Source organism: Onychomys torridus, chromosome 8, assembly GCF_903995425.1.
Source record: "Onychomys torridus chromosome 8, mOncTor1.1, whole genome shotgun sequence".
NCBI classification, from domain to species: Eukaryota; Metazoa; Chordata; class Mammalia; order Rodentia; family Cricetidae; genus Onychomys; species Onychomys torridus.
In genome coordinates, this window is record NC_050450.1 from 104,762,143 (window position 1) to 104,784,769 (window position 22,627).

Consider the following 22,627-nt stretch of genomic DNA (forward strand, 5'->3'; position numbering starts at 1 on the left):
CCCTTCCTCATGGCAGGTGGTCTAGGCCAAGTGCACTGCTTGGCAAAATAGCCAGGGTGGATTCTCATTCTCTCTCTCTCTCTCTCTCTCTCTCTCTCTCTCTCTCTCTCTCTCTCTCTCTCTCTGTATGGTGTACGTGTGCCCTGCCCTTAGGTAGACGCCCATGTGCAGTGAGAAGTCCACACAACCCTGCAGGTCCATCCCATGTCTGAGAGTGTGCCCTTGCCTCCCTGCCCTTGGTCACTTTCCCTTCACTTTCCATCCTGGGCTGTGGGAACAGGGTGGGTGCAGGGCTGGTTGAGAAGGTGGCTTTCTCGGGGTTCAGACTCTAATGGGCTCTTCTCTCAGTAACTTAGGGGTGCCGCCAGGCCGGGGGAACTGCCCACTCACCGTGCCTCTGCCATTTGACCTCATCTACACGGACTATCACGGCCTGCAGCAGATGAAACAGCACATGGGACTGTCCTTCAAGAAGTACCGGTAAGAGGCCCAGGGACCCCTAGGACCATAGCTCTTCCCTACGCCTTCCCTCTGGGAGGAGCACTGCATGACCCCCTTCTTCCTGTCTCAGCCTTCGCCTTCCCACCCCAACCAGATCACTGACAGACCCCACGGGCCTTCCATCCCTCTGCGGGATGAGGGCTGAAGCCGGAGAGGATGGGTGACTTGGATGGAGGGCCTGAGGCATCCCAGGGGATGAGGAGGGTAGGAGAGAGCCCCTCTGGGGTCAAGATCTCCGCCATGGAGCCTGAGTGGGAGAGTCGGTCAATACCCTGTCCCCAGTGACCCCAGGATCTAAGGCAAGTGTGCCACAGCCAGCAGCAGTGGGTGTGTGCAGCACTGAGCCCCACTGTTTATTCCTCTACTCTGATGCCATCAATACCCAGTGTGGTTTTCTTAGAGGAAGGTGACGGCCAGCGTTATTGCTTTTATTATTAATGTGTGCTGCCTGTGCATTGCCATCTTGCCTGCCCCCCTCCTCCCCGGGAATTGGAATCCTGCCGACCTCAGCAGTCTGCAAGATTCTGGGTCACCCGGAAGAACGCTGGGCCCTGGCCGCTTTGTGTGGGGGTGTCTAAGTGTCAGCACCTTTCTTCAGTACCCACTTGGGGTAGGATGGGTGGGTGGGGTTTCTGGATCCATGGCCTCAGTGGTGACCTGGCCCTAGGTTAGCTGATCCCACAGGAGCTCCGGGCTTTGGACTAGAAGCTTTGGGGATAGGGGATAACCATGGAGGAGGGAAGCCAGGGTCAGAACCTCTTCGGAGACCTGGGAGGACCACTCTTGCAGAGGAGGCTTGGGGCAGTCTCCCAAGCCCAGGTCTTAAGAACCTCACCCATGGACACTGTTCTTTCCAATAAAGCATAGTTTACAAATGACTCTGGACAATGAAGGGATGCCCCACCCCCTTCAGATACCACCTCACTTCCTAGCTTTCCTCCAACGGAGGTGATGGTTTGGCTTCTGGCTATCAGCCAGGGGCCAGGCATTAAGCATGGCGGGGCTACCCTGCGGCAGCTGGACTGCTGTTCTGCTGGGGAAGCCGGCACTGAGGGGGTGAAGCGCCTGTTCTGGTCACGCAGTGAGGCCGCGTCTAAGTGAAGCCCTGCCAAGTACTGTGCTTCCTGACCTGGCCACAACATTGTCACAGGGACACCCTAGGCCAGGGACACACAGAAAGGTATGATCTCAGTCCTGATTTCCCCCGGGGGAGGACAGGTGCAGAATCCGAGTCATCGACACCTTTGGGACGGAGCCAGCGTACAACCATGAGGAGTATGCCACACTGCATGGCTACCGGACCAACTGGGGTTACTGGAACCTTAACCCCAAGCAGTTCATGACCATGTTCCGTGAGTCATACCGGGAGAGAAGGAGTCTCCCCATGTGTGCAGGGGCGGGTCTCCCCATGTGTGTGGGGTGGGTCTCTTCATGTGTGTAGGCATAGGTCTCCCCATGTGTGCAGGGGTGGGTCTCCCCAAGTGTGTGGGATGAGTCTCCCCATGTGTACAGGCAAGTCGTCTCCCCCACCCCCCACCCACCCACTCCCCATGTGTGTGCAGGGACAGGTGCCCTTCCTCCTGGGCCAGTGGGATGGGTCCAGCAAGCACCTGCCATCCCCTTAGAGAGAAGCAGGAATCACAGAGACTGCCCAAGGTGTGCCCAGGGCTGGTGACTGACCCAAGGCTGGGAGTTCTGAGAAGCACATAGCTCAGAGCAGGGGGCCCAGTGGCCTTCTAGAAGCTTCCTGAACCAACCAAAGAAACTGGAAGGAGGTGGAGTGAAGGAAAATGTGGGCCTTTCTGCACAAGGGGATGGTAATGAAGCAGGCGGATGAGCTAGAAGGTTGTAAAAACCTGGGAGCTCCTTAAGGCTTCGGGACTGGGGTGAACCTGGAGGAAGGGGGTGGAGGAAGCCAAGGAAGGTGAGACTTAGGAGCAGAGTGCCAGCCATTTGTTTTGTTTGGTTGGCTGGTTTTTGATTTTTCAAGACAGGGCTTCTCTGCATAGCCCTGGCTGTCCTGGCACTTGCTCTGTAGATCAGGCTGGCCTCGAACTCAGAGATCCGCCTGCCTCTGCCTCCCAAGTGCTAGGATTAAAGGTGTGCGCCACCACTGCCCAGCTGAGTGTCAGCCATTTGTATCTTTTTTTTTTTCTGGTGCTGGGGATCCCAAGTGGGACCTTCTGCATGTTACGCCAGCTGCATCCCCAGTCTCTCCACCTTTTAAAACTTTGAGATAGGGTCTCAACATGTCCCCCAGTCTGGCTGTGAACTCCTGCCTCATTTGTGTACATGGGGGCCATGGCAAGTGTGTGACGGTCAAGGACAACCTGCAGGGATCTGTTCTTTCCTTCTGTCCCTGGGATCGAACTCAGGTTGTCAGGCTTGGCAACAGGCACCTCCTCCACCCGGAGCCATGTTACTGGCCCTCGGCTGTCACTCTTAATTGTGGTCCTCTGCTGCTGTGAGCAGAGTAGCGTTGTAAGCATCTAATCTGTGACACTTCAGAGGCTCTGGGCCAGAAAACCAGATAAGCCGCCTCGTTAGGACTGTGTCTAAATTAAGAGCCGGTGGGTTCTGCACAGTTCCCAGGGACTTCCGGAGGATACAATCTTTATCCAAGGCGTCAGACTCGGGGCGTTTCTGTCAGCTGCTTAGGTTCAGGCTGCACTGGGCAGAGATGGTCTGCATGGTCAGTGAGTAATGGCTGCATTAGCTCACAGAAGGTGGCACAATTCCTGCCATCCCTGGAGTCTGGATGAGGAAACTGAGATCCAGAGAGGTATTGCCACCTGCTTGAGGACACACTGCTCTGTGGAGACCACGCTTTGCTGGGGCGCCCATTTGGAAGTTCTGTGGAGCCCAGAAGGGAGTGTGGTTCCACTATAATTTGGAATGAAGTCTGGAGGGAAGAGATATGAAGGGGAGGCCAGGGGCCCCTGGTGGGAAGAACTGTGGGATTTGAATGTCGGGTAATGATCCCCAAAGAAGGGAAGTTTTAAAGGTGATATGGGAGGCCTGAGGGATCAGGCAAGTGCCACTGTGTTCAGTCAAGAAGTTTTGCAGGCACAGTGTGCTGGCTGACTGCAGGTGGACCAAGGTCACCAAAGGTCAGTGTGAGGACAGAAGATGGCTAAGAGGTTTCTGCAAGAACCCAACAAGGGGCCAGCAAGATGACTCACCAAGTAAAGGAGCTTGCCACCAGGCCTGATGACCTGAGTTTAGTCCCTGGGACCCACACTGTGGGAGAGAACCAACTCCTACAAACTGTCCTCTGACCTCCATACATGCACCATAGCACACAAGTACACACACATATACATGCACACAGTTAACTAATTAATGCTATAAAATATTTCAAAAGAATCTGCATGAGAAAATGAAGACTTGTCCCAGGGTAGAGCTCTTTGAATATGGAGTTATAGACTTGGCAAACTCCTACTCATCCTCCTGAACCCCAAGTCAAATGTTTCTTTTTCCCATTGCTTATACGGATCCCCTTGTCTTCTATTTAAAACATAGTGTACTTCCTCACCTTATAATTATCATGTTCTTAGTATTTTGAGACAGGGTCTTCTATAGCCCAGGCTGGATCTCTTTCCCTCTCCTGGCCTTAGAGCTCTTTAATTGTCCCTGTTATTTTATTTGGTCACCATGTTTCCTTGTCCATTCACACTGACTAATTCAGCTAATTATATTCTAAATTGGTCCCTTCTGTAGAGTTGGTATAGTGCAGGGCAATCCTGATGTGTCCTCAGCTGCTGAGCTGAGAGAGGCCCCTAGCCCAGCTGGAGGAAGGGAGGCAGCCAGGCATCCATCCAGGAGGGTCTGGCTGCCTGTCTGGGGAGGAGTGTGCTTCCAGAGTTGTGAAGAGCCTAGGAAACAGCAGAACTGTCATCTGCCCTGGTTACTCACACAGAGGGCTCTGGGCCTCAGGGCAGGGCTCCGTCTCCCCTCCTGAAGCCAAGAAGAGGCCTGGGGTCTATTCTGTACCCAGCCAAGGGCCATGAGCATTCGCAGGCATTGTGATGGGAATCACCAGGGGCTGGGCATGCGGCTCAGTTGGCAGAGTGCTTGCCTAACATGGACAAGACTCCAGCATCACATAAACAGGGCATGGTGGTGTGCACCTATAATCTCAGCAGTTAGGAGATGGAGTCAGGAGGGTCACAAGTTCAGAGTCACCCTAGTTACACAGGGGAGGTGTTGAAGACAGCCTAAGATGTACCAGATGTGGATTGGAATGTCCTGTGGGAATCCCCACAGTCCCTTCAAAGAGTGGGTGGGGATGCCACACTGTGTTTGATTAGCACAACTCTCCCTTCCAAGGGAGGCTAGGGTATGTCTCATAAACATCTGAAGTAGGAAATGGGGTGACAGGAGTTTGGGGTGTCCCGGGAGACTGAGCAGCCAGCACTCACCAGAGTTCCACCCATGCAGGAAGGCAGTGAGCTCTGGAGACACTTGGTTCTGGGTCATAGCCCCTCCCAGGACCCCAGGTCGGCTACCTGAGCTGGCCAGACCCATGGGGGGGGGACGGGGGGGGGGCGGGACACAAGGGAGAAGATTGGTGACTGGTCCTCAGATGGGCAGGTTTACCCACATCTGATCTTAGGACCTCAGCTGCGTTCAGTGCCGCAGACTGTTGCAGGAGGAGGAATTTCTTCATTAACTTAGTTAATTTTAAAAAAGCATTACTTAAATAAGGAGAGAACCCTTTTGATTATATAATCTGTTGGGCAAATTGTATGTATTGGGTAATCTTTTAACAATAATGCAATAATGATGCTTTCCTGAAAATCTAAGCTAATAATAAATAAATTATTAAAAAGAGATAAAACTCACTTTGCTCCTGCTAGGGGCTAGGGTTCTGGAAGAGAATTAGGAGGTCTTTGTCTTAATTCTCTGTTGTTTTCTCAACAGAGAACCAGCCAGGGGACCCCAAGGGAGGCTGGTGGACCCCAGAGAGGCTCATGGGAGCAGATGATAGGTGGAGGGGACCCCATGGGATTTTTATCTCTCAGAAAAGGGAGGAGCTTAGTCCAGGCAGAACAAAGGTTGGAAGCTGTGACAGTGAGGGTGCTTTGGCTGGGGACACAGGTGAGCTGGGGACACTGAGGTGAGCTGGGGACACTGAGGTGAGCTGGCACTACTGTAGCCTGACCTTATTACAGCAAGAATGACTGAGTGGTGTGTACTAGGACTTCAGTCAGGGAGTGTTGTGGAAGACTAGGCCCCCAGGGTAAAGGATGCTCCCGGTGGGAGTGGGTGGGGCCTGGAGATTGTCAGAGGAAGCACAGGCCACACCCATTCTAGCGCAAGCCACGCCCACTGCGCTAAGTGCCTGCCACAGCCACACAGGTCACATCCATGCCAGTGCTGGCCACACCTACTTGTGGGGTCTTGGGCAGGTCTAGGAACCTGATGGGACTCAAGTCAGAAAGGATTGTTGTAGAGAAAAGAACTTTGGAAACAGCTATCATTGTGCTGGGGGAGGGGGGGCTAGGTGAAGGGGACACCCCTGCGGTGACGTGTGTGGGGTGGGAGCAAGGAGCCAAAAGGGAGACAGTGCTCTAGAGCAGGGATTGGACAGAGAGGAGAGTTTGGCTGGGTTATCCAGAGTCAAGTCAGTCATCTGAAAACAAGCCGGGAACTCTCTGCTTTGTGACAGTCTCTGGTCCAGGCCCCCCCCCCCCCCCCGACATGCTCCGTGGGAACTCCTGGGGGAGGCAGGTCCAGGGAGGCCTGGGCTGCTGCTTGGATGTTTGTTTGATAACCCGTCCTCCCGTCTCTGCGGCCGGCTGTAGCTCACACCCCAGACAACTCCTTCATGGGCTTCGTGTCTGAGGAACTCAGTGAGACCGAGAAGCAGCTCATCAAGGACAACAAGGCCAGCAACATGGCGGTGGTGTACGGCAAGGAGGCGAGCATCTGGAAGGTGAGCCCCGGCAGGCCGACTGCCCTGCCAACCGTGCCAGCTCCAACGCAGGCCGTGCTCACTGCAAAGCCACTTGCCTGAGGGTAGGCCACACCCATTCTGGCAAAGCCCCGCCCACCGCACTAGTGCAGCTATCCATCCCTGACTGTGAAGGCTCCGGCCACAGAATTACAGGACTTGCCCAGCCCTGTAGCAGCAAAGCCCATACCTTTGCAGTCCACACCTGAAGCTGCAGGTGTGGGTGCAGGGAATCCAGAATGCAGCTCCATCTACTGTCTTGCTAATGGCTCAAGGTAGTCTCCAACAAGATGGTGACATACCCCTCACCCCCTGGACTGTTCCCAGGGACCTAGATGGTTGCTCTGTGAAGGAAACCCTCTACCCCACCTCTAGGGACTGATGGATGACATAGCCCCACAGGCGGTCTTAGGCTAGAGTGGAACTTGGTGGGATGAGAGGTGGGGGTGGGGCTTGGAAATTAGAGCCCTGCCTTCCAGCTTGGGTCCCGTCCGGGAAGCTTGTGGGGGTGATGCCTGTTTCTGCTCACTGATCTGCTCTCTCTGTTTCTTTGCTCCGTGGTGATGAGGCAGCTCCAGGTATGGACTGGGAGCCTCCACATGCATGCCTTTGCCTTACTCCAGCTGCAGCTACACTGTGGGTCTCCCTGAGCATGTGCCCTTGAGGATGTACTAGGGTGGGGAGGACTGAGTGGGGACAGCAGGGTCCAAGGAGCAGTCTTTCCTGGGTCCCTGTGAGGACAGAGGCAAGTTCCTGGGCACAGCCACAGACAAGGCTGAGGGCGAAAGGGACAGGAAACAGGCATGAAGCAGTGTGAAGTCAGGGCCGGGCTGGGGAATGTTGCTGAGATGGCGGAGTGCGCAAAGCCCCGGGTTCAGACCCTAGTACCCACAAGTAGTGCCATGCCTGTAATCTCAGGAGGTAGAGACAGGAGGATGACAAGTTCAAGGTCATCCTAGGGTACATAGCTAGTGTCATGCATTAAGCTTGTGACACAATAGTCTTATTTGAAAATTCTCATGCCCAATTGGGTAGGATTAGGTCAGCTGTCACAGGTTATAGTGGTCTGGCAAGATGGGTGTCTTTCACAGTCTCAGGAGGTGGCCAGGTGGAGTAATGCGTGGTGTTTAGTCTTCACCCTGAGTCTGCCACAGGCTCAGGATGGCCACAAACATCGGGTCCTCAGAGACACTCCAGTCAGTGAGAGGAGTGCTGAACAGGGCTGTCTTCTTCCTATATGGCCCAGTGGCTGGGTCTCCATCACATGGCTCTACCCAGTTTCAAGGAACTCCAAGGTGTGGCTTTATTCCAAACCACCCTGTGGCCACCTCATGTCTGGGTTCTTGCTAAGGAAGGAGAGAAGCAGGTGTTGAGTGGTGTCTTATCAAGCACCCTGACATGATACAAGAGGCTGGCATTTGTGTTAACTCCAAGCACTGCTGAGGGCTTACAGGTGTCTCCTCCCTTGTTCTTCCCCTGGGCAGTGAGGATGCCATTGGGCCCATTTTATAGATGGGGAAAGTGGGGCTCAGCAGGCTATAGGGTGAGCCCATAGTCAGTGGCCAAGAGGGTGCTCCAACCACATTTGGCTGAGCCCAGAGCTGGGCTGCTGAACCCCAACTCTGCACAGTCTTCCCAGAATAATGTGAGCTTGTGGTGTGGCAGGGGACACTTCAAAAGGTCCAATGTCGCTGCTCAGATGTCTGGGGATAGAGAGAAGGCCTCAGGAGCAGAACTTGTGGAGGCCACCAGGGAAGGGGCACAGTGGGGGAGAACACCTGGCCAGTAGAATCGGGGAGGGAAGTGTGGGCAGTTTGAAGACAGCCCAGATCAACCCTATTCAGCCAGAAAGCTCAAAGAAACTGCATCTGCCCAGTGTCTACAGCTGCAAGGTGTCAGAGAAGGCCAGATGAGAACAGAAGGCCCTGTCCTGGGCAGGTGTCATGGAGAGCCCTGGGTAAGAGGGAGGGTAGAGGCCCTCCATCTCCTGTGTCTTGTGCAGAGGCCAGCATCCCGCCTGGTGTCTGGGATTCTGTCTGTGTGCTAAGCAGGCCTGTCTTGTCTCGGTTTGCCAGGAAGCAGCCAGAGGCTATGGTTTGGGAGCTGTTTGATTATAGAACTTATGAGGGGATGAGGGATAGAGTTTGGGGTGCAGCAGGCTAAGGACAGGCATCCATCAGGCTCCAGGGGAAGTGTGCCTGTACAGCAGACAACCCAGACAGTCAGTGACAGACAGGACAAATGGTGACATGAACCTAGAGTCATCACAGCCCTTAGAGAGCAGAGAGAAACCACGATGGAATGACAGACAGGTGGGGGAGCACAAGGATGCTGCAGATACATATTTCTGGAATCTTGTGTGAACATGCCTCTGCGTGTGTGTCTGTGTCTGTGTCTGTGTGTCTGTGTGTGTGTCTGTGTCTGTGTGCACGCGTGTGCACATGCAGAGGTCAGAGGACAACTTTCAGGAATCAGGTCTCTCCTTCAGCTCTGTGGGTCCCAGGAATTGAACTCAGGTCACTGGCTTGATGCAGGTACCTTTGCCCACTAAGCCATCTTGCTGGCCCAACACTGATCTATATTTGAACACCTCTCTTCAGCTAGCCACTTCTTCTCTGTCCTTTACCCTTAGCTCCAGAGAGAGCAGCCTGCATCCTTGCCTTACTGAGGACTCATATAAGTAAATACTTTGACTTTTTCTTGGGTAATAAGAGACCCTAACCATGCTTTAATTTCACTTTGCTCCGGTCTACCATTTTATACCAACCACATACCCAGTTGTTAGGATTGTTTTATACAGAGTTGAGAATTCACTGAAATTTATTGCACACCTTTTCTTACATCATCCCAGGTCCCTCGTCTCTGATTCTTTCTGGAGTTACTGACCCTCTTTTAATGTTTTTCTTCTGACGTTTTCTACTCATTCTGTATGTGTGGGAGAGCATTCCTGGAGATCAGAGGATTATTTGTTGGAGTCAGTTTTCTCCTTCCACCATATGGGTCTTTGAACTTGAACTCAGGTCACCCTGGGTTGTCAGGCTTGGTGACAAGTGCCTTTGCCTGCCTAGCCATTTCACTGGCCCCTCCTGTGTTCCTGAAGGGCATTTTTGCTGTGCACAGAATCCCATCTTGGTGTCTCCTGGTCAGTGTTGTAAAGACATTCTGCCGCCTCCCCACACTTCTGCGTCCGCTCACAAGCTAGCTGTAAGGCTTAGCGCAGCGCTTGTAGGCAGATTGCCTTTTTTCTTTGCTTTAACTCAGCATGTTTGACTCTCAACCATTTCACTGGGATTCCGTTGGCTACTGCTTTCTTTTTGACTTATATGAAGTCCATAGATCTTTTTGAACCTTGTTGTTTGATCGATCCCAAAGTTTTAGAAAATCCTCCCGTCACCTCTTTAAATATTGCTTCAGGCTGGACATGGTCTCAGAACCAAAATAAAATGAATATTGCTCTAGCTGCACTGGACTCCATTCACGATACACTGGATCATTGCTGTGTTCTCCCCTCTTATCTTCCTTTTGGTGTTAGTTTTCTTTCTTGTGATTTTTTTTAGACACAATCTCACTATGTAGTCCTGGCTGTCTTGGAGCTCCCTAAGTAGACCAGGCTGGCCTGGAATTCATGGAGCTCTGCCTGCTTCTGCCTCCCAAGTGCAGAGAATAAAGGTGTACACCACCAAGTCTGGTTCTTTGTTTTAATGGAAGTTTTCACAGAGCAATAGTTATTGGCTTTGTTGATTTTTCTGAAGATGGCGTCTTGCTGTGTAACCCAGGAGCCCTTGAATTTACTGTGGAGTGGGTAGCTGTTTGAACCATGCCCTGAAGCACTGTCCCTAGTGAGGGAGCAGGTAATTGCTACATCTGCCTATGACCTCTGCGTGGCCTCTGGGGAACCCTTAAGACCTGGGATGCACATATGTTCTCTCTACCCATCCTCGTGGTTTTAGATGCTGAGATCTTGGACCAGGCAGATAGTGTAGGGCATAGCTCAACTTTCCTAGACCTTATGATAAATCTCCCATGGTTATGAGTTAACCCCCAATAAATTCCTTTGATCTGTGGATTAATCCCATTAACTATGTAACTCAGGCTATTATGGCAGTTCTCCTGCCTCAACCTCCCATGTGTTGGGGTTACAGATATGGACCATGCCTGGCTAAACCTTGACTGTAATAGAAATCAAATACTGTCTTTTACGGACAATGCTTCTGGTGCTGTAGCCAAGAAGTCTTTGATTATCCCAAAGTCACAGCTTTTCTCTGATTAGCTCTGTCAGTTTTATGGTTTTAGTTTTTGCCTTTGAGTGTATGACCCATTTTGAGTTAACTTTGCCCTGTGATGGGATATATAGATTCAAGTTCTTCCAATTCCGAGTGACCCCACTGGGTCCCAGGCTCAGACACCCTCTCCCTCTCTTTGCATGAGGATGCCAAATGCCTTGGATCACTTGTTGAAAATGCATTCTTCCTCCTCAGGAACACACTCCCTTTTCAGCAGTGAGGTGACTGTGGGTGTGGGATCTCTGTCTGGACTCAGATATTCCATCCGCCTGATCTGTGTGTCATCCTGAAGCCCATACCATACTGTCCCCACCCCTCCTGCCGCACTTAGACCTGGGGTCAGCTGCTCTGTATAATGAGTCTTTCTTTGGACCGCCAGCTCCCACATAATGACATGGAGACTTCTTATTAAGTATGAAAGCTTGGCCTTAACTTAGGCTTGTTCCCAAATAGCTCTTATAATTTAAATTAACCCATTTATATTAATCTACGTTCTGCCACATGGCTCATTACCTCTGCTCAGTACCATGTGTCTCATTTCCTCCATGTCTGGCTGTCGAATCCTGCTTCTCCCCAGAGTTCCCATCTTTTCCCGGAAGTCCTGCCTATCCTCTCCTGCCTAGCTATTGGCCATTCAGCTCTTTGTTAAACCAATCAGAAGGTGCCTTGGCAGAGACACATCTTTACAGTGTACAAAAAGATTATCCCACAATAGCTCTGTCTGCTGATGTTGTTCTTTTCCAAAGTTATTCCATCCATTTTAAATCCCCGGAATTTCCAAATGGGGGTTAGTCTCACCCCATTCATTTCTGCTGCAAAGCCTTCTGGGTTTTCAATAGGATTTTTTTTTTTTGGTTGCCTTGAATTTTTTATGTGTTCTGGAAATGAATATGAAAAAAAATCGTAAGAGTAATTTGAAATCAAAGCTGATGCCATTTTCTTCCAGAGAGGATTAGCTTTGACTCCTAGCTTGCAGCTAGGGCTCCTAGTCCCAGGTCACCTTAAACATTTATAGCAGTTGAAACAATTCAAGTCAGAAGTGGCTCCTGTGGGGGCTGCTCTAGTTCATGTCTTTCAGCTTATACCCTCTGTCTCCAGTCTAGAACTTCCACCCCCTTCTTCTTCCCTAGAAGAAAGGAAGAATGCAGGGATGAGTGGATGGGAGGATGGATGGACAGGGAATGGACAGATGGATGGATGGGTGGTGGAGACATGAATGGATAGGTGACTGGAAGGATGAGTGGGTTGGTGAATGGATGGATGGGTGGGTGTATGGGTGGAAAGGTGAATGGAGGGATAGGTCAGTATATATGAGTGGGTAGGTAGAAGGATGGATATGTGAATGGATGGTTATGTGGATGGATGGATGGATGGATGGATGGATGGATGGATGGATGGATGGACAAGGTATGTGTAAACAGATTAATGGTTGGGTTGACCGATGGATGGGGTGAATGTGTAAGGGAGTTCCAGAGTGCTCCACAGGTCCTCATGGCATCCGTGTTCACAAATACGTTTAAGTATTGGGTCTCTTTGGGCTTCTTGGGAAAACAGTCGGTTCTATGGCTAGAACCAACCTTTATGCCTTTGGTTTAGTTCAGGCCCTGCAATTCACAGATGAAAAACTTGAGGGACAGAGAGGAGAGGGACCTTGCCCAAGTCTAAACAGCAAGTTAAAAATCATCCCAAGACTGACCCCAGAGCAGGAGTGCCTAATGTACCAGCTCTACCTTCTAAGCATAAGGGAAGTTTCCATCGTCTCTTCCTCCTCCTCCTCCTCCTCCTCATGCAGGGCAAGGAGAAGTTTCTGGCCATCCTGAACAAGTACATGGAGATCCATGGCACTGTGTACTATGAGAGCCAGCGGCCCCCTGAGGTCCCTGCCTTTGTGAAGAACCACGGCCTCCTGCCACAGCCTGAGTTCCAGCAGCTGCTTCGTAAGGCCAAGGTGAGGCTGGCCACTGTCCCACCCCTGCAGGCTACAGCCATGGATGACAGGCATCCACCAAGCTGGACAGCTCCATGTGCTCTGCCGCCCAGAGTCCTGGTAGATGTGCAGGTATCCAGCAGGCTGGGATGCCCTCCATTGGGAGGGACTGGGGAATGGGAGCTGTGCCATCTGGCTCTTCCCTGTCAGTCCCAGCAGAGTCCCAGGGCTGGCCAAACTGTAAAAGCTGCTGAGGGGCAGTCACACAAGCTGAGAGGATCCTGGCTGGGTCTCCACAGGGCCGTTAGTCCCAACAGGCTGCTTCTATAAGCCCCCAGAGTTGGATCTCTGTAGCTGTAGCTTGTTCACTGAGAATGACTGTGGTGGTCCTGGAGTATTGGCTGAGGCCAGAGAGTCTCCCAGCAGCATCCAGTCCCTCTCTGGTCTTTCCTTAGGTCTCTTAGATATGTGTGTGTTGGGAATATGAAGGATGAGGTAATCTCATACAGTGGCCCTGGACTCAGAATTACTAAGCACCTCCCTGGAGCCGGTATAGTCAGTTATAGGGCGAATGTTTTTAACATCTTGAGTGGAGGTCCCTTGAGAGCCTGGGACTTCTGAGGTGGGAACACTGGCTCCTCCTTTCCCTTCCAAAAGCATAGCTTGATGGAGCAAGGAGAAGCCATTTATAAAACCAGACTGTTCCTTTCACAGTGGGGAAACTGAGCCCACAGTGATCTATACTACCCCTGCAGCTTTCTATGAATGCTGAGACCATCCTTGCCTCTGGTTTCTGGAGTCCTGGGCTGAGGTGGCCCAACCTCCCTGACCATTGGCTCACCCCACCTCACCCAGTTTTTGTTTTGTTTCGTTTTAACATTTGTTTCCAGTGGGGAATTGGGGTCAGATGTGTACTACAGGGTCAGAGAACAACTTCTGGGAGTTGGTTCTACCCTTTCATCATGGGGGTTCTGGTGTCATAAGTGGGTCTGGGGTCCCAAGAAAATGACCCCACAGTGCAAAGTATTTCATGAAAGGCAGAAAGTGCTCCCTCTGAAGAGGGAGCGCAGGCGTGTAAGGAGTGCCCTGGGCTTGTATTTCAGTGCAGAGGAGTCCTGTGCCTCAGTCAGAGGTCAGAGGTCAGGCTCAAGCTCACAGACGATTGGCTAGCCTCGTGCAGCTGAGTAGCAAAGTACGACTTTGGAGAGCAGGCTGCGATCCTTGCTGCATCCTTTTGTCTTAGGAAAGGCAGGGGTTGGGCCACATGGTGTCCTCATGTGGTCTTTTTTTTTTTGAGCTGAGGATGGAACTCAGGGCCTTGCACTTGCTAGGCAAGTGCTCTACCACTGAGCTAAATCCCCAGCCCCTCACTCATTTCTGGAAAGGTCCAACTATCTTCATCTCGTTTAACCCACTGAAAGGAAAACAAGACAAAAACGGTGCATTTCATTTTCATCCCCACATGGAGTTTGAGCTCAGGTCAGCGGGTTTGGTGGCAAGTGCCTCTGCCCACTGAGCCATCTTGCCGGCTTCCAGCTCTTCATAGGGTTTGGTTTCCCCTACGAGGGCCCGGCACCGCTGGAGGCCATCGCCAATGGCTGCATCTTCCTTCAGTCTCGCTTCAGCCCACCCCACAGCTCCCTCAACCACGAGTTCTTCAGGGGCAAGCCCACCTCCAGGGAGGTGAGCAGAAGGGCCCTGTTCCCGATCTGGGGGTCTGAGAAGGGGTACTGAGCCTTGGGGTGCAGAGAGGGGAGGGACCAGGGTGGGTGCTAAGCCCAGCCCGGCTGAAGTAGCCACTGTCGGTCCTGGGCAGGTGTTCTCCCAGCATCCCTATGCAGAGAACTTCATTGGCAAGCCTCACGTGTGGACTGTCGACTATAACAACTCAGACGAGTTTGAAGCAGCTGTGAAGGCCATCATGGACACCCAGGTGAGACTCTGACGCCATGGCTCTTCTCTATAACTGGAAGAAGGAACTTCCTAGAGAACTCGCTCAGGCTTGCAGGATTGGCTTGGAAAAGAGTCCAGCCGTTCCTAGTTAGCGCATCCCTGAATGGGGCCGCATGGGTCCCCACTTCCAAACCTGGTGTGTAGGTAAGGGAAGAGAGTGCCTCTCTGCAGTGAGCAACCTGTACGCCCTTATCTGGCAGCCATGGATGAGAAATCATTTACTGAGCCCCTTGGAGGGCCAGGCCCAGCAAGCACTCTTGGCACAAGTTAGGAATTTAGCAGGTGTTCTCGGGGTGAGTCCTGCCGTTGGTGTGAGAAGGTCTGTGCCCTTCAGCCGCAGTCAGTAATTGTAATTGCACACAACTGTTCTGAGGACACTGGTCCAGGGACTGCCTAATGAGTACCCAGAGCAGAACATTGAGGCCCCGCTAGTGAATGGGGGGGGGGGGGGGCTAGTGTGTGTGCATATGAGGGATGAGGTCAAGAAGGGCCGTACCTGAGGAGCAGATGTCTTCACAGCTTTCAGTCACTCCTTATGCACAGCACTTTGTTCCAAGAAAATTGATTCTTTAAAAAAAAAGTATTTATTTTATTATTTCTATTTATGTGTGTGTGTATGCACCCACATGCATGTGTACATGAGTGTGAGTGCTCTCAGAGGCCAGAAGAGGCTCCAGATCCTGGGGAGCTGGAGTTACAGGCAGCTGCCAGCCACTGCTGTGGGCTTTCTTCCTATCATGGGTGCGCACACCTCTGCTTTTCCTCTCTTCTCTTCTCTTCCTCTCTCTCCTTTCAATCTTTCTGTCTCTTTATCTCTATATTATAATAAACTCTGCACCAGGGTGGGGGGTGGGGTGGCTTGGTGGGGGTGGGGGATGAGTGGGTGGGGTTGGGGAGAGGTATGGAAAAAGAGCATCAAACACTCTTTTTTTTTTTTTTGGCTTTTTGAGACAGGGTTTCTCCGTGTAGTTTTTGGTGCCTGACCTGGATCTGGCTATGTAGACCAGGCTGGCCTTGAACTCACAGAGATCCACCTGGCTCTGCCTCCCAAGTACTGGGATTAAAGGTGTGCACCACCACCGCCCGGCTGAGCATCAAACACTTTTTAAAAAGATTTATTTCTTTTTATTTTATGTATATCAGTGTTTTGCCTGTGTGTATGTCTGTGTACCAAGTGTGTGTCTAGTGCCCACAGGGATCCATCCACTGGAACTAGAGTTACAGACAGTTGTGAACCTCTTACAAGAACAGCCGGTACTCTTAACCGCTGAGCTCTCTCTCCAGCTTTCCCGAGAGCTTATTAAAAAATGTGTTGGGCAGAGTGTTTTTGCAGTTTCCATCATCTTGGTGGGGAGGGCGTGGCAGATCACATGATGGGCAGGAAGCAAGAAGACTCTCCACCTGTGCTGGCTGCTGCCTCCCTTGTCCCTTTCATTCCATCTGGGCCCCACCCATCTGGTGACTCTGCCCCTTTATTGTCTCTGGAAACATCTACAGACACTCAGAGATGGCTTCCTTGGCTCGGAAGCAGGTGACTAGGAGAGCCCAGCGCGGGAGTCACTTCTGCTGGTGACTGCAATGGGCAGTGTCACTGGGAGAGAATGTCTTATTATTTACCCTTTGAGTCTTCTTTTGTCTTAAAAATGAAAGCCCAAAAAACCTGAACATCTGTTCAGTTTTGTTAATGAATCTAAAAAATAAAATAAAATGCAAGAACAGAAGGATGAAGGAATCCAGTAGGTATTGTTCATCTGAGATGGACCCCAAAACAGCTAGAGCCCCCTTCTTCCCCTGTAGCCCAGAGGGGCTCAAATATCACAAGGACCCACTCCCTTGGGAAGCTAAGGCTTGGGAATTCCAAGGCCCCCTGGGCTGCATAGCCTCAGTGGGCTGGGAACTCACAGCACAAAGCCTGTGCCCAGCCACCTCAGCTGATTTCTTAGAGCCAGCTGTGGCCTTGAAGTCTGCGTTTCAAACAGGCACCCTGGGTAACTGCCCTGTTGCAGAGGATAAGCTTAGGAACAGCTGACTGGGTCTCAAGGGATTGTGGCCACCTGGAGGAAACGTCCTGGCTTGTTCTGCAAGTGTGGCCCTTTGAGACTTCAGGGAGGGAGGAGACAGGAGGCTGGCAAAGGAGACTGAAGCCTCCCAGGCCAGCATGCCCCCACCCTGAAGAAAACACGGGGCTTGGGCTGTGGCTCCTGCCTGTGGACACATGGTCCAGATGGGGGCATTCTAGATGGGAGGACAGGGGGTGACATGCTTCCTTTGCGTGACCTCTCACATCACCCATTTTCTGCAGGACTAGTACTTGACACTGTCAGATAGATGACAGCCTTCCTGCAGATTGACCCAGTGGGGTCATCTCCAGCTGCGGCTCCTGGCAGAAGTTTCAGGCTGGCTGGGCTGGCTGGAAATGCCCCCACACAGGGGACCTTTGAGTTGCCTGTGACAGGGGCTATTTGCTGTCACTCTGGAGCAGAGGAGCCTCATGTGGAGGGAAATCCTTCTCCCAAGGCTGGTTGTTCATAGCTGTTCCAAACCTTCCTCCAGAAGCCCCAGAGGCATCAGAGACCAGAGCTCAGTGGTTCTTTGAACTCTACTCTCAGTGTGGGGTTCCGGCTTCGGCAGCATCTAGCTGTAGGTCATCCCAGGCCATCAGCTCAGAAACCACAGCGGGGTGGGACAGGACTGTGAGAAGTGTAAGTCTGGCAAGGCAGTGCCTATGGCTGGAGTAACATAGCAGCTGATGTGGGGATCTCTGGGCCTCAGGATGAGGAAATCTATCCATATTGCCTGGTAGTCAGTCCCAGGACAGGTCAGAGCAGCGACATCCTGCTTTGAGGGTCAGAGGCAGCAGGATCTGAGTCAAAGAAATCAGTGGCTGTCACTTTTTGGGGATGCTTGGATATTGTTGACACAAAACACAACTCTCACCTCAAAGAGATTGTTTATTCTGGAACTAAACAAAGATGAGTGATCTTGGCCCAAGAACACAGACTCAAGTTACCCCAAAGACCATGTTCCAAGGTGGCAATAGTTTCCTGAAGTTTTTATTTAACAACATGGAAAATCATGCCTCAACACACTCAAGACACATTGGTGGAATTGTCAGGTGGGCAGGTCTTGGGGAAACAGGGTGCCATGGTAGGTTTCTGGTGCTAACAGATGCCAGTGAACTCCAGGGATCCCCTCTCTCCTGTTCCACACCAAAGCTGAGTTTGTAGGAGCATGCTACCGTGCCTGCCTTTTCTGAAGGCTTTCTGTGCCTCCATACATCTGCCTAGACCAGGTGCCTTACAGCTTCTAGACATTTGCACAGATGCCCAGGGCCTTTCTTTGGGGTTGTGCATCTTATGTAGCCACATGCCTGGGCAGGATGTGTGACAAGATTCACCTGTTCCATCCAACTGGGATATGTGAATGTCCTGTGCCCTTCTGTGTGAGTACTCTGTCTGTGAATGTCCTGTGCCCCTCTGTGTGAGTACTCTGTAAATGTCCTGTGCTCTTCTATGTGAGTACTCTGTATCTTGCATGGGATACAGGAAGAGGGCGTGTGCTTCCTGCTGTGTGCCAGACCCACTGTGACAGATTAGCGGGGCTCAGTGGTGGACAAGCCACAGTCCTCACCTTCAGTGGCTTTGCAGGCTCATGCAGGAGATAGGGAATGAACAGGAAATGGTGACCTTAGGAGAGAACCACTAGGGTGCTGAGAGCCACTGAGAACACATTCCTCATCCAATGATGAACAGGCTCAGCATGGCTCAGGGGTAGGTGATGCCTGAGGGGGATGAAGTGCTGGCCTTTGCAAAGAAGAGAAGAGGGACAGCAGGGAAGGATGAGGCCTGGAGATGGGTGGGTCTGGAGGACTACACTGTATGAATCCTAAACTGATACCCCTGAGGGTATCCTGGGAACAGGCAGTTTGAGCAGGTAGAGGGGCCAGGTGGATGGTTGGCTGTCTGTCTGAGCCGAGAGTGCCAACCTGGTCTCCGATGCTGAGTATGGGTATGGCCCCAGCAACCAGGCCCCTTTGTTCATCTCTCCCACAGGTAGACCCTTATCTGCCCTATGAATATACATGTATGGGGATGCTGGAACGGATCCATGCCTATATCCAGCACCAGGTAGGTCACCCTGTGTCCTCTGCCCCAAAGCCTATCACTTCAAAGCCTATCACTTCAAAGATTGGGGCCATGCTGATGCTGGGGTCTGTGTAGGCTGCAGCTACAGACAAGCCATCCATTCAGCTCTGCTCTCCACAGAGAGGGCTGGGGGCTGGGGTCCAGCAGTCATGGATATCAGGCCCCACCCTACCCCACAGACCTGGAAGTCATAGGAACTAGTTTTTTGTTTTGTTTTGTTTTTAAATTTTTAGGTTTGATAACTGAGTTAATGGAACAGACAGGAGCTCCTGGTCACCACCCTCATGGGACTCAGTGAGATGGGGACTAGAATAGAGGTCTGCCCTGAGAAACGGGGAAGGCTTGCTCTTGTGTAGGCTCAGCTGTGCCATACAGCCCCCGTGAGCAAACAGCAGACAGGCTCTGACAGGCTCTGTCAGGCAGACATCTTCTCTGCCAGCTCAGAATGCATAGAAGTCAGCCATGAAGCGCAAGTCAGGGGACCTGCCTGGACCCCATGAGCTGCCACAAGCTGCAGGTAGCCTGGGCTATACTCTGTCAGAATCCAGTTGTGAGTGAAAGCCAGAAGATGTAGAGCTGTGGGGCCTGGGATCCTGGGGACAGCTGCTGTGGTGTTCGATTTAGGCAGAGGCCGGGTATATCTGAACTTTGGCCAGCCATGGTATGAGCATTAGGACCTGGAGACTGGTTCTGAACTGTCCTGCTACAGATAAGTATCTAAGGCCTCTGAGAAGAGCCTTGGTGGACAGCACAAGGCTCTGTCCCCATGCTGAGCAGGGCTCATGGGCTTCAAGCTAAAGCCTTGAGTCTGACCCCAGAAACGAGGTCATGTAAGGTAGATAGTTCCCAAACAAGTGAGAGTTCAGAGCCCACCTCTGCCATCCAGTCCTGAGTCCCTGGCATACGTCCTCTGCTCTATGTGAAATAATTAGCATCCATTCTATGGGCTTCTTGGTATTACGGGAATAATGCTTGAGGCCACTTGGCTTTCAGTAAGTGTCCAGTAATGGCTCTTAGTGAAATTGTAGTGCCAGGCACTCTAGAGAAAACCCATTCTCTTCCCTAATACCTCTCTTTTTCTGACAGGACTTCTGTGCAGGTCCAAGCCCAGTCCCGCCAGGGGCCCACGCTGCCCAGAGTCCCCTTGTCTTGGCCCCCAATGCCACTCATCTCGAGTGGGCCCAGAACATCAGCTCAATGGCGGGAGCCTGGCCCCCTCCCCACTCTCTGCGGGCCTGGCTGGCAGGCCCTGGGAGGGCCTGCACAGATGCCTGCCTGGACCACGGGCTGGTCTGCGAGCCTTCCTTCTTCCCCTATCTCAACAGCCAAGATGCATTCCTCAAGTGAGTCTGAGCCCCTGCCTGTGTCCCCACCTTCCCACCTGCCTGGCTTCCCTGTAGATGGGAGTTTAATGCTTCTTCATCAGCCAAGAAAAGCCCATAAGAGGTCATCCCTTCTGGCCTTGCCCTCTCCCACCTCCTTTGGCCCCTGCCCAGCCTGTGTAGGCATCTCTCCGGCTGTCACCAAGTCCCCAGGTCCAGAGCTTCTCGGAGTAAGCTCTGACAGATGGATTCAAAACTGTGACTTGTGTTTCTCTGCCCAGGGAGGGGTGGGTCATGCTAAGCTGGGGGCAGCTGCCAGCTCACTCACAACAGAGTGATGATGCTGATGGCACCTTTGCAGGCTGCAGGTGCCCTGTGACAGCACAGAGTGGGAGATGCATCACTTGTACCCCGCCTTTGCCCAGCCCGGTCAAGAATGCTACCTACAGAAAGAGCCGCCGCTCTTCAGCTGTGCCGGAGCCAGCACCAAGTACCAGAGGCTCTGCCCCTGCCGTGACTTCCTCAAGGGCCAGGTGGCCTTGTGCCAGGGCTGCCTGTGAGGCCGGAGGCCACCCTGCCAGCATCTGCCCACCCCCGGTTGACAAGCACCAGCACTTTCTGAGCTGCAGCCTTGCTCACTGCGTGTCTCCTGGCTGCAGCCTCTTTCCCTGGCCAAGGGCAAGAAGAGGAGGCTGAGGAAGCAGCAGCTAAAAGCCTGCAGCTCCATCCTAGGGGGCTCCTTGCCCTCCCCCACAGGACTTGTGGCCAAGCAGATTGGCTGACCTACCTGTCTGGTGGGCCCAGGAGCGCCTGAATGGAGGCCCCTTGCTTTCTGAGGTCTGGATCAGCTGGTGACGTGACCCTGGCCATTCTTGGGCCCAGGATAGGCCTCCTGATCAACAAGTCTGGGAACATGGCCATGCTGCCCCGCCTAGTTTGCCAGAAGTGTCAAGGAATGGAGACCAGGCCACATCCACGCTTGCCGTGAGGGCCACATCCTCTTCTTATGATGCATGCAGGGCCAGTGTGTCTGCCTGCAGTTGTTTGGGGTGGACAAGGGCAGAGAACTTGGGGAGGCTGGGAGAGGGGCCCTGCCCTCCCTGTTCCTCACTCCTGCTTCCTCCAGCGGGCTTCACTTTGCGCCTCTTCTGAGACACATTCCAGCATGATCTGCAGCTGGTCCACAGCCTTCATCCTGCCCCTCCAGGGGCTACCTCCACCGCAGCCTCTGACAACAGGCCCAGACCCCACCAAGGCATCCTCTGCAGGCTCTGACACCACTCCTAACCTTCCAGCATCTCATGCTGGCCAGGCTGGGATGAAGTCTCACCCATGGTACACTTGGCTGGTTCTGGTTGCGCAGGTCTACCAGACCTTCATGACTCCCATCTAGACCCCCTCTTTGTCACTCCCTCCCACTTCCCATAGCCTCAGGCCACTTCCAGACTTCGGTACCCATCTCTGTGTGGCATGCCCACCTCCAGTCCAGGGCGACCCTTCCTTCCCCCACCCCCACGGCCTGCCGAGTCCAGCCAGGCCTCCAAGAACACTGCCATTGCTCATGTATGGCCTGCCCCCAGCCTCATGAAGGCAGGCTCCCCTGGGCCCAGACAGTTGTAGGAAGGGACCAGCCTGTGTGGGACTTGCTGGTGCCCCCTGGCCTGGTTGGCCCCTGTGGCAGCAGAACCCAGGGCAGCAAGAGCCCTGTGATTCCGAGGATTTGACTGTCAGAGGAAAGCAATAGAGACACTCTTCTCTCTTTTTTTTAAAGATTTATTTCTTGAAATAAATATTTTATTGGGATGTGAGATGATAAAGAAGAAATGTGCTGTCTTTTTGTCTTTTTCTGGAACTTCCAAGGCTTACCCAGCATAGCGGGGACTGGCTAGGGTCCCCAAATGCTGCTCTGTGTTGATGGAACATGACACTGGGGTCTTGGTTAGAAAATGAGGTGCTGTCTGCACCCAGAGAAGTCCTCATAGCTCTGTGACCACATGACCCTTCTGTCAAGTTCAGCCTCCATACCCACCCGCCCCAGCTGGCTTCTCAGCAGAATCAGTGGAGGTGTGAGGCCAGAGAGTATCAGTGTACTAGGGAAGACCTTGAGGTCACACATGAGATGTGCTGGTACTTTTGGGGTTCACTGTGTGTAGGACTCTGGGCTGGAATAGTGATATCCAAGTTCAGCACCCTATGTGGCCCTGTTCTTGTTACAGGTGAACAAACCCTGGGCTGGGCCTGTGTGTGAGAGCTCAGATGGCCTATTGGCTGATACCATCCTATCACGTGATGCCACCCTGCTACCTCATCATAAGTGGGCAAACAGAGGCACAGAGAGTTAAGTAACTCCCCAGCTTACACAGCTTGTGACATCAGGACCATTTCAAAGCTGCCATGAGGACCTGGGTCTGGGCTTTTGCAAGTGGCTTAACTACATGGAGACATTCTAATGTCAGGGAACCTCCTCCTAGCCAGGGATTCTCCACAGGGACAGTTTTATTCCCTGAAAGTGTCCAGACATGTTATGTCCAGAGTGGGGA

At 52.5% G+C, this 22,627-nt stretch overlaps 1 protein-coding gene across 2 annotated transcripts in view; it reads left to right on the forward strand.

The window, feature by feature from the left end:
• Mgat5b (alpha-1,6-mannosylglycoprotein 6-beta-N-acetylglucosaminyltransferase B) overlaps nt 1-21,920 on the forward strand; it is a 68,623-nt gene extending 46,703 nt beyond the window's left edge. Inside the window, exons 9-18 of one of the 2 annotated variants that reach the window (XM_036195385.1) lie at nt 349-480; nt 1,720-1,853; nt 6,309-6,439; nt 7,030-7,035; nt 12,533-12,688; nt 14,204-14,350; nt 14,484-14,600; nt 18,673-18,747; nt 19,852-20,108; nt 20,449-21,920. In XM_036195385.1, the coding sequence (XP_036051278.1) occupies nt 349-480; nt 1,720-1,853; nt 6,309-6,439; nt 7,030-7,035; nt 12,533-12,688; nt 14,204-14,350; nt 14,484-14,600; nt 18,673-18,747; nt 19,852-20,108; nt 20,449-20,647 (1,354 nt within the window). In that variant the 3' untranslated portion in view covers nt 20,648-21,920. The remainder of the gene's footprint in view (nt 1-348; nt 481-1,719; nt 1,854-6,308; nt 6,440-7,029; nt 7,036-12,532; nt 12,689-14,203; nt 14,351-14,483; nt 14,601-18,672; nt 18,748-19,851; nt 20,109-20,448) is intronic. The other variant, XM_036195386.1, reaches the window with a different exon arrangement.
• The last annotated feature ends 707 nt before the right edge of the window (nt 21,921-22,627 follow it).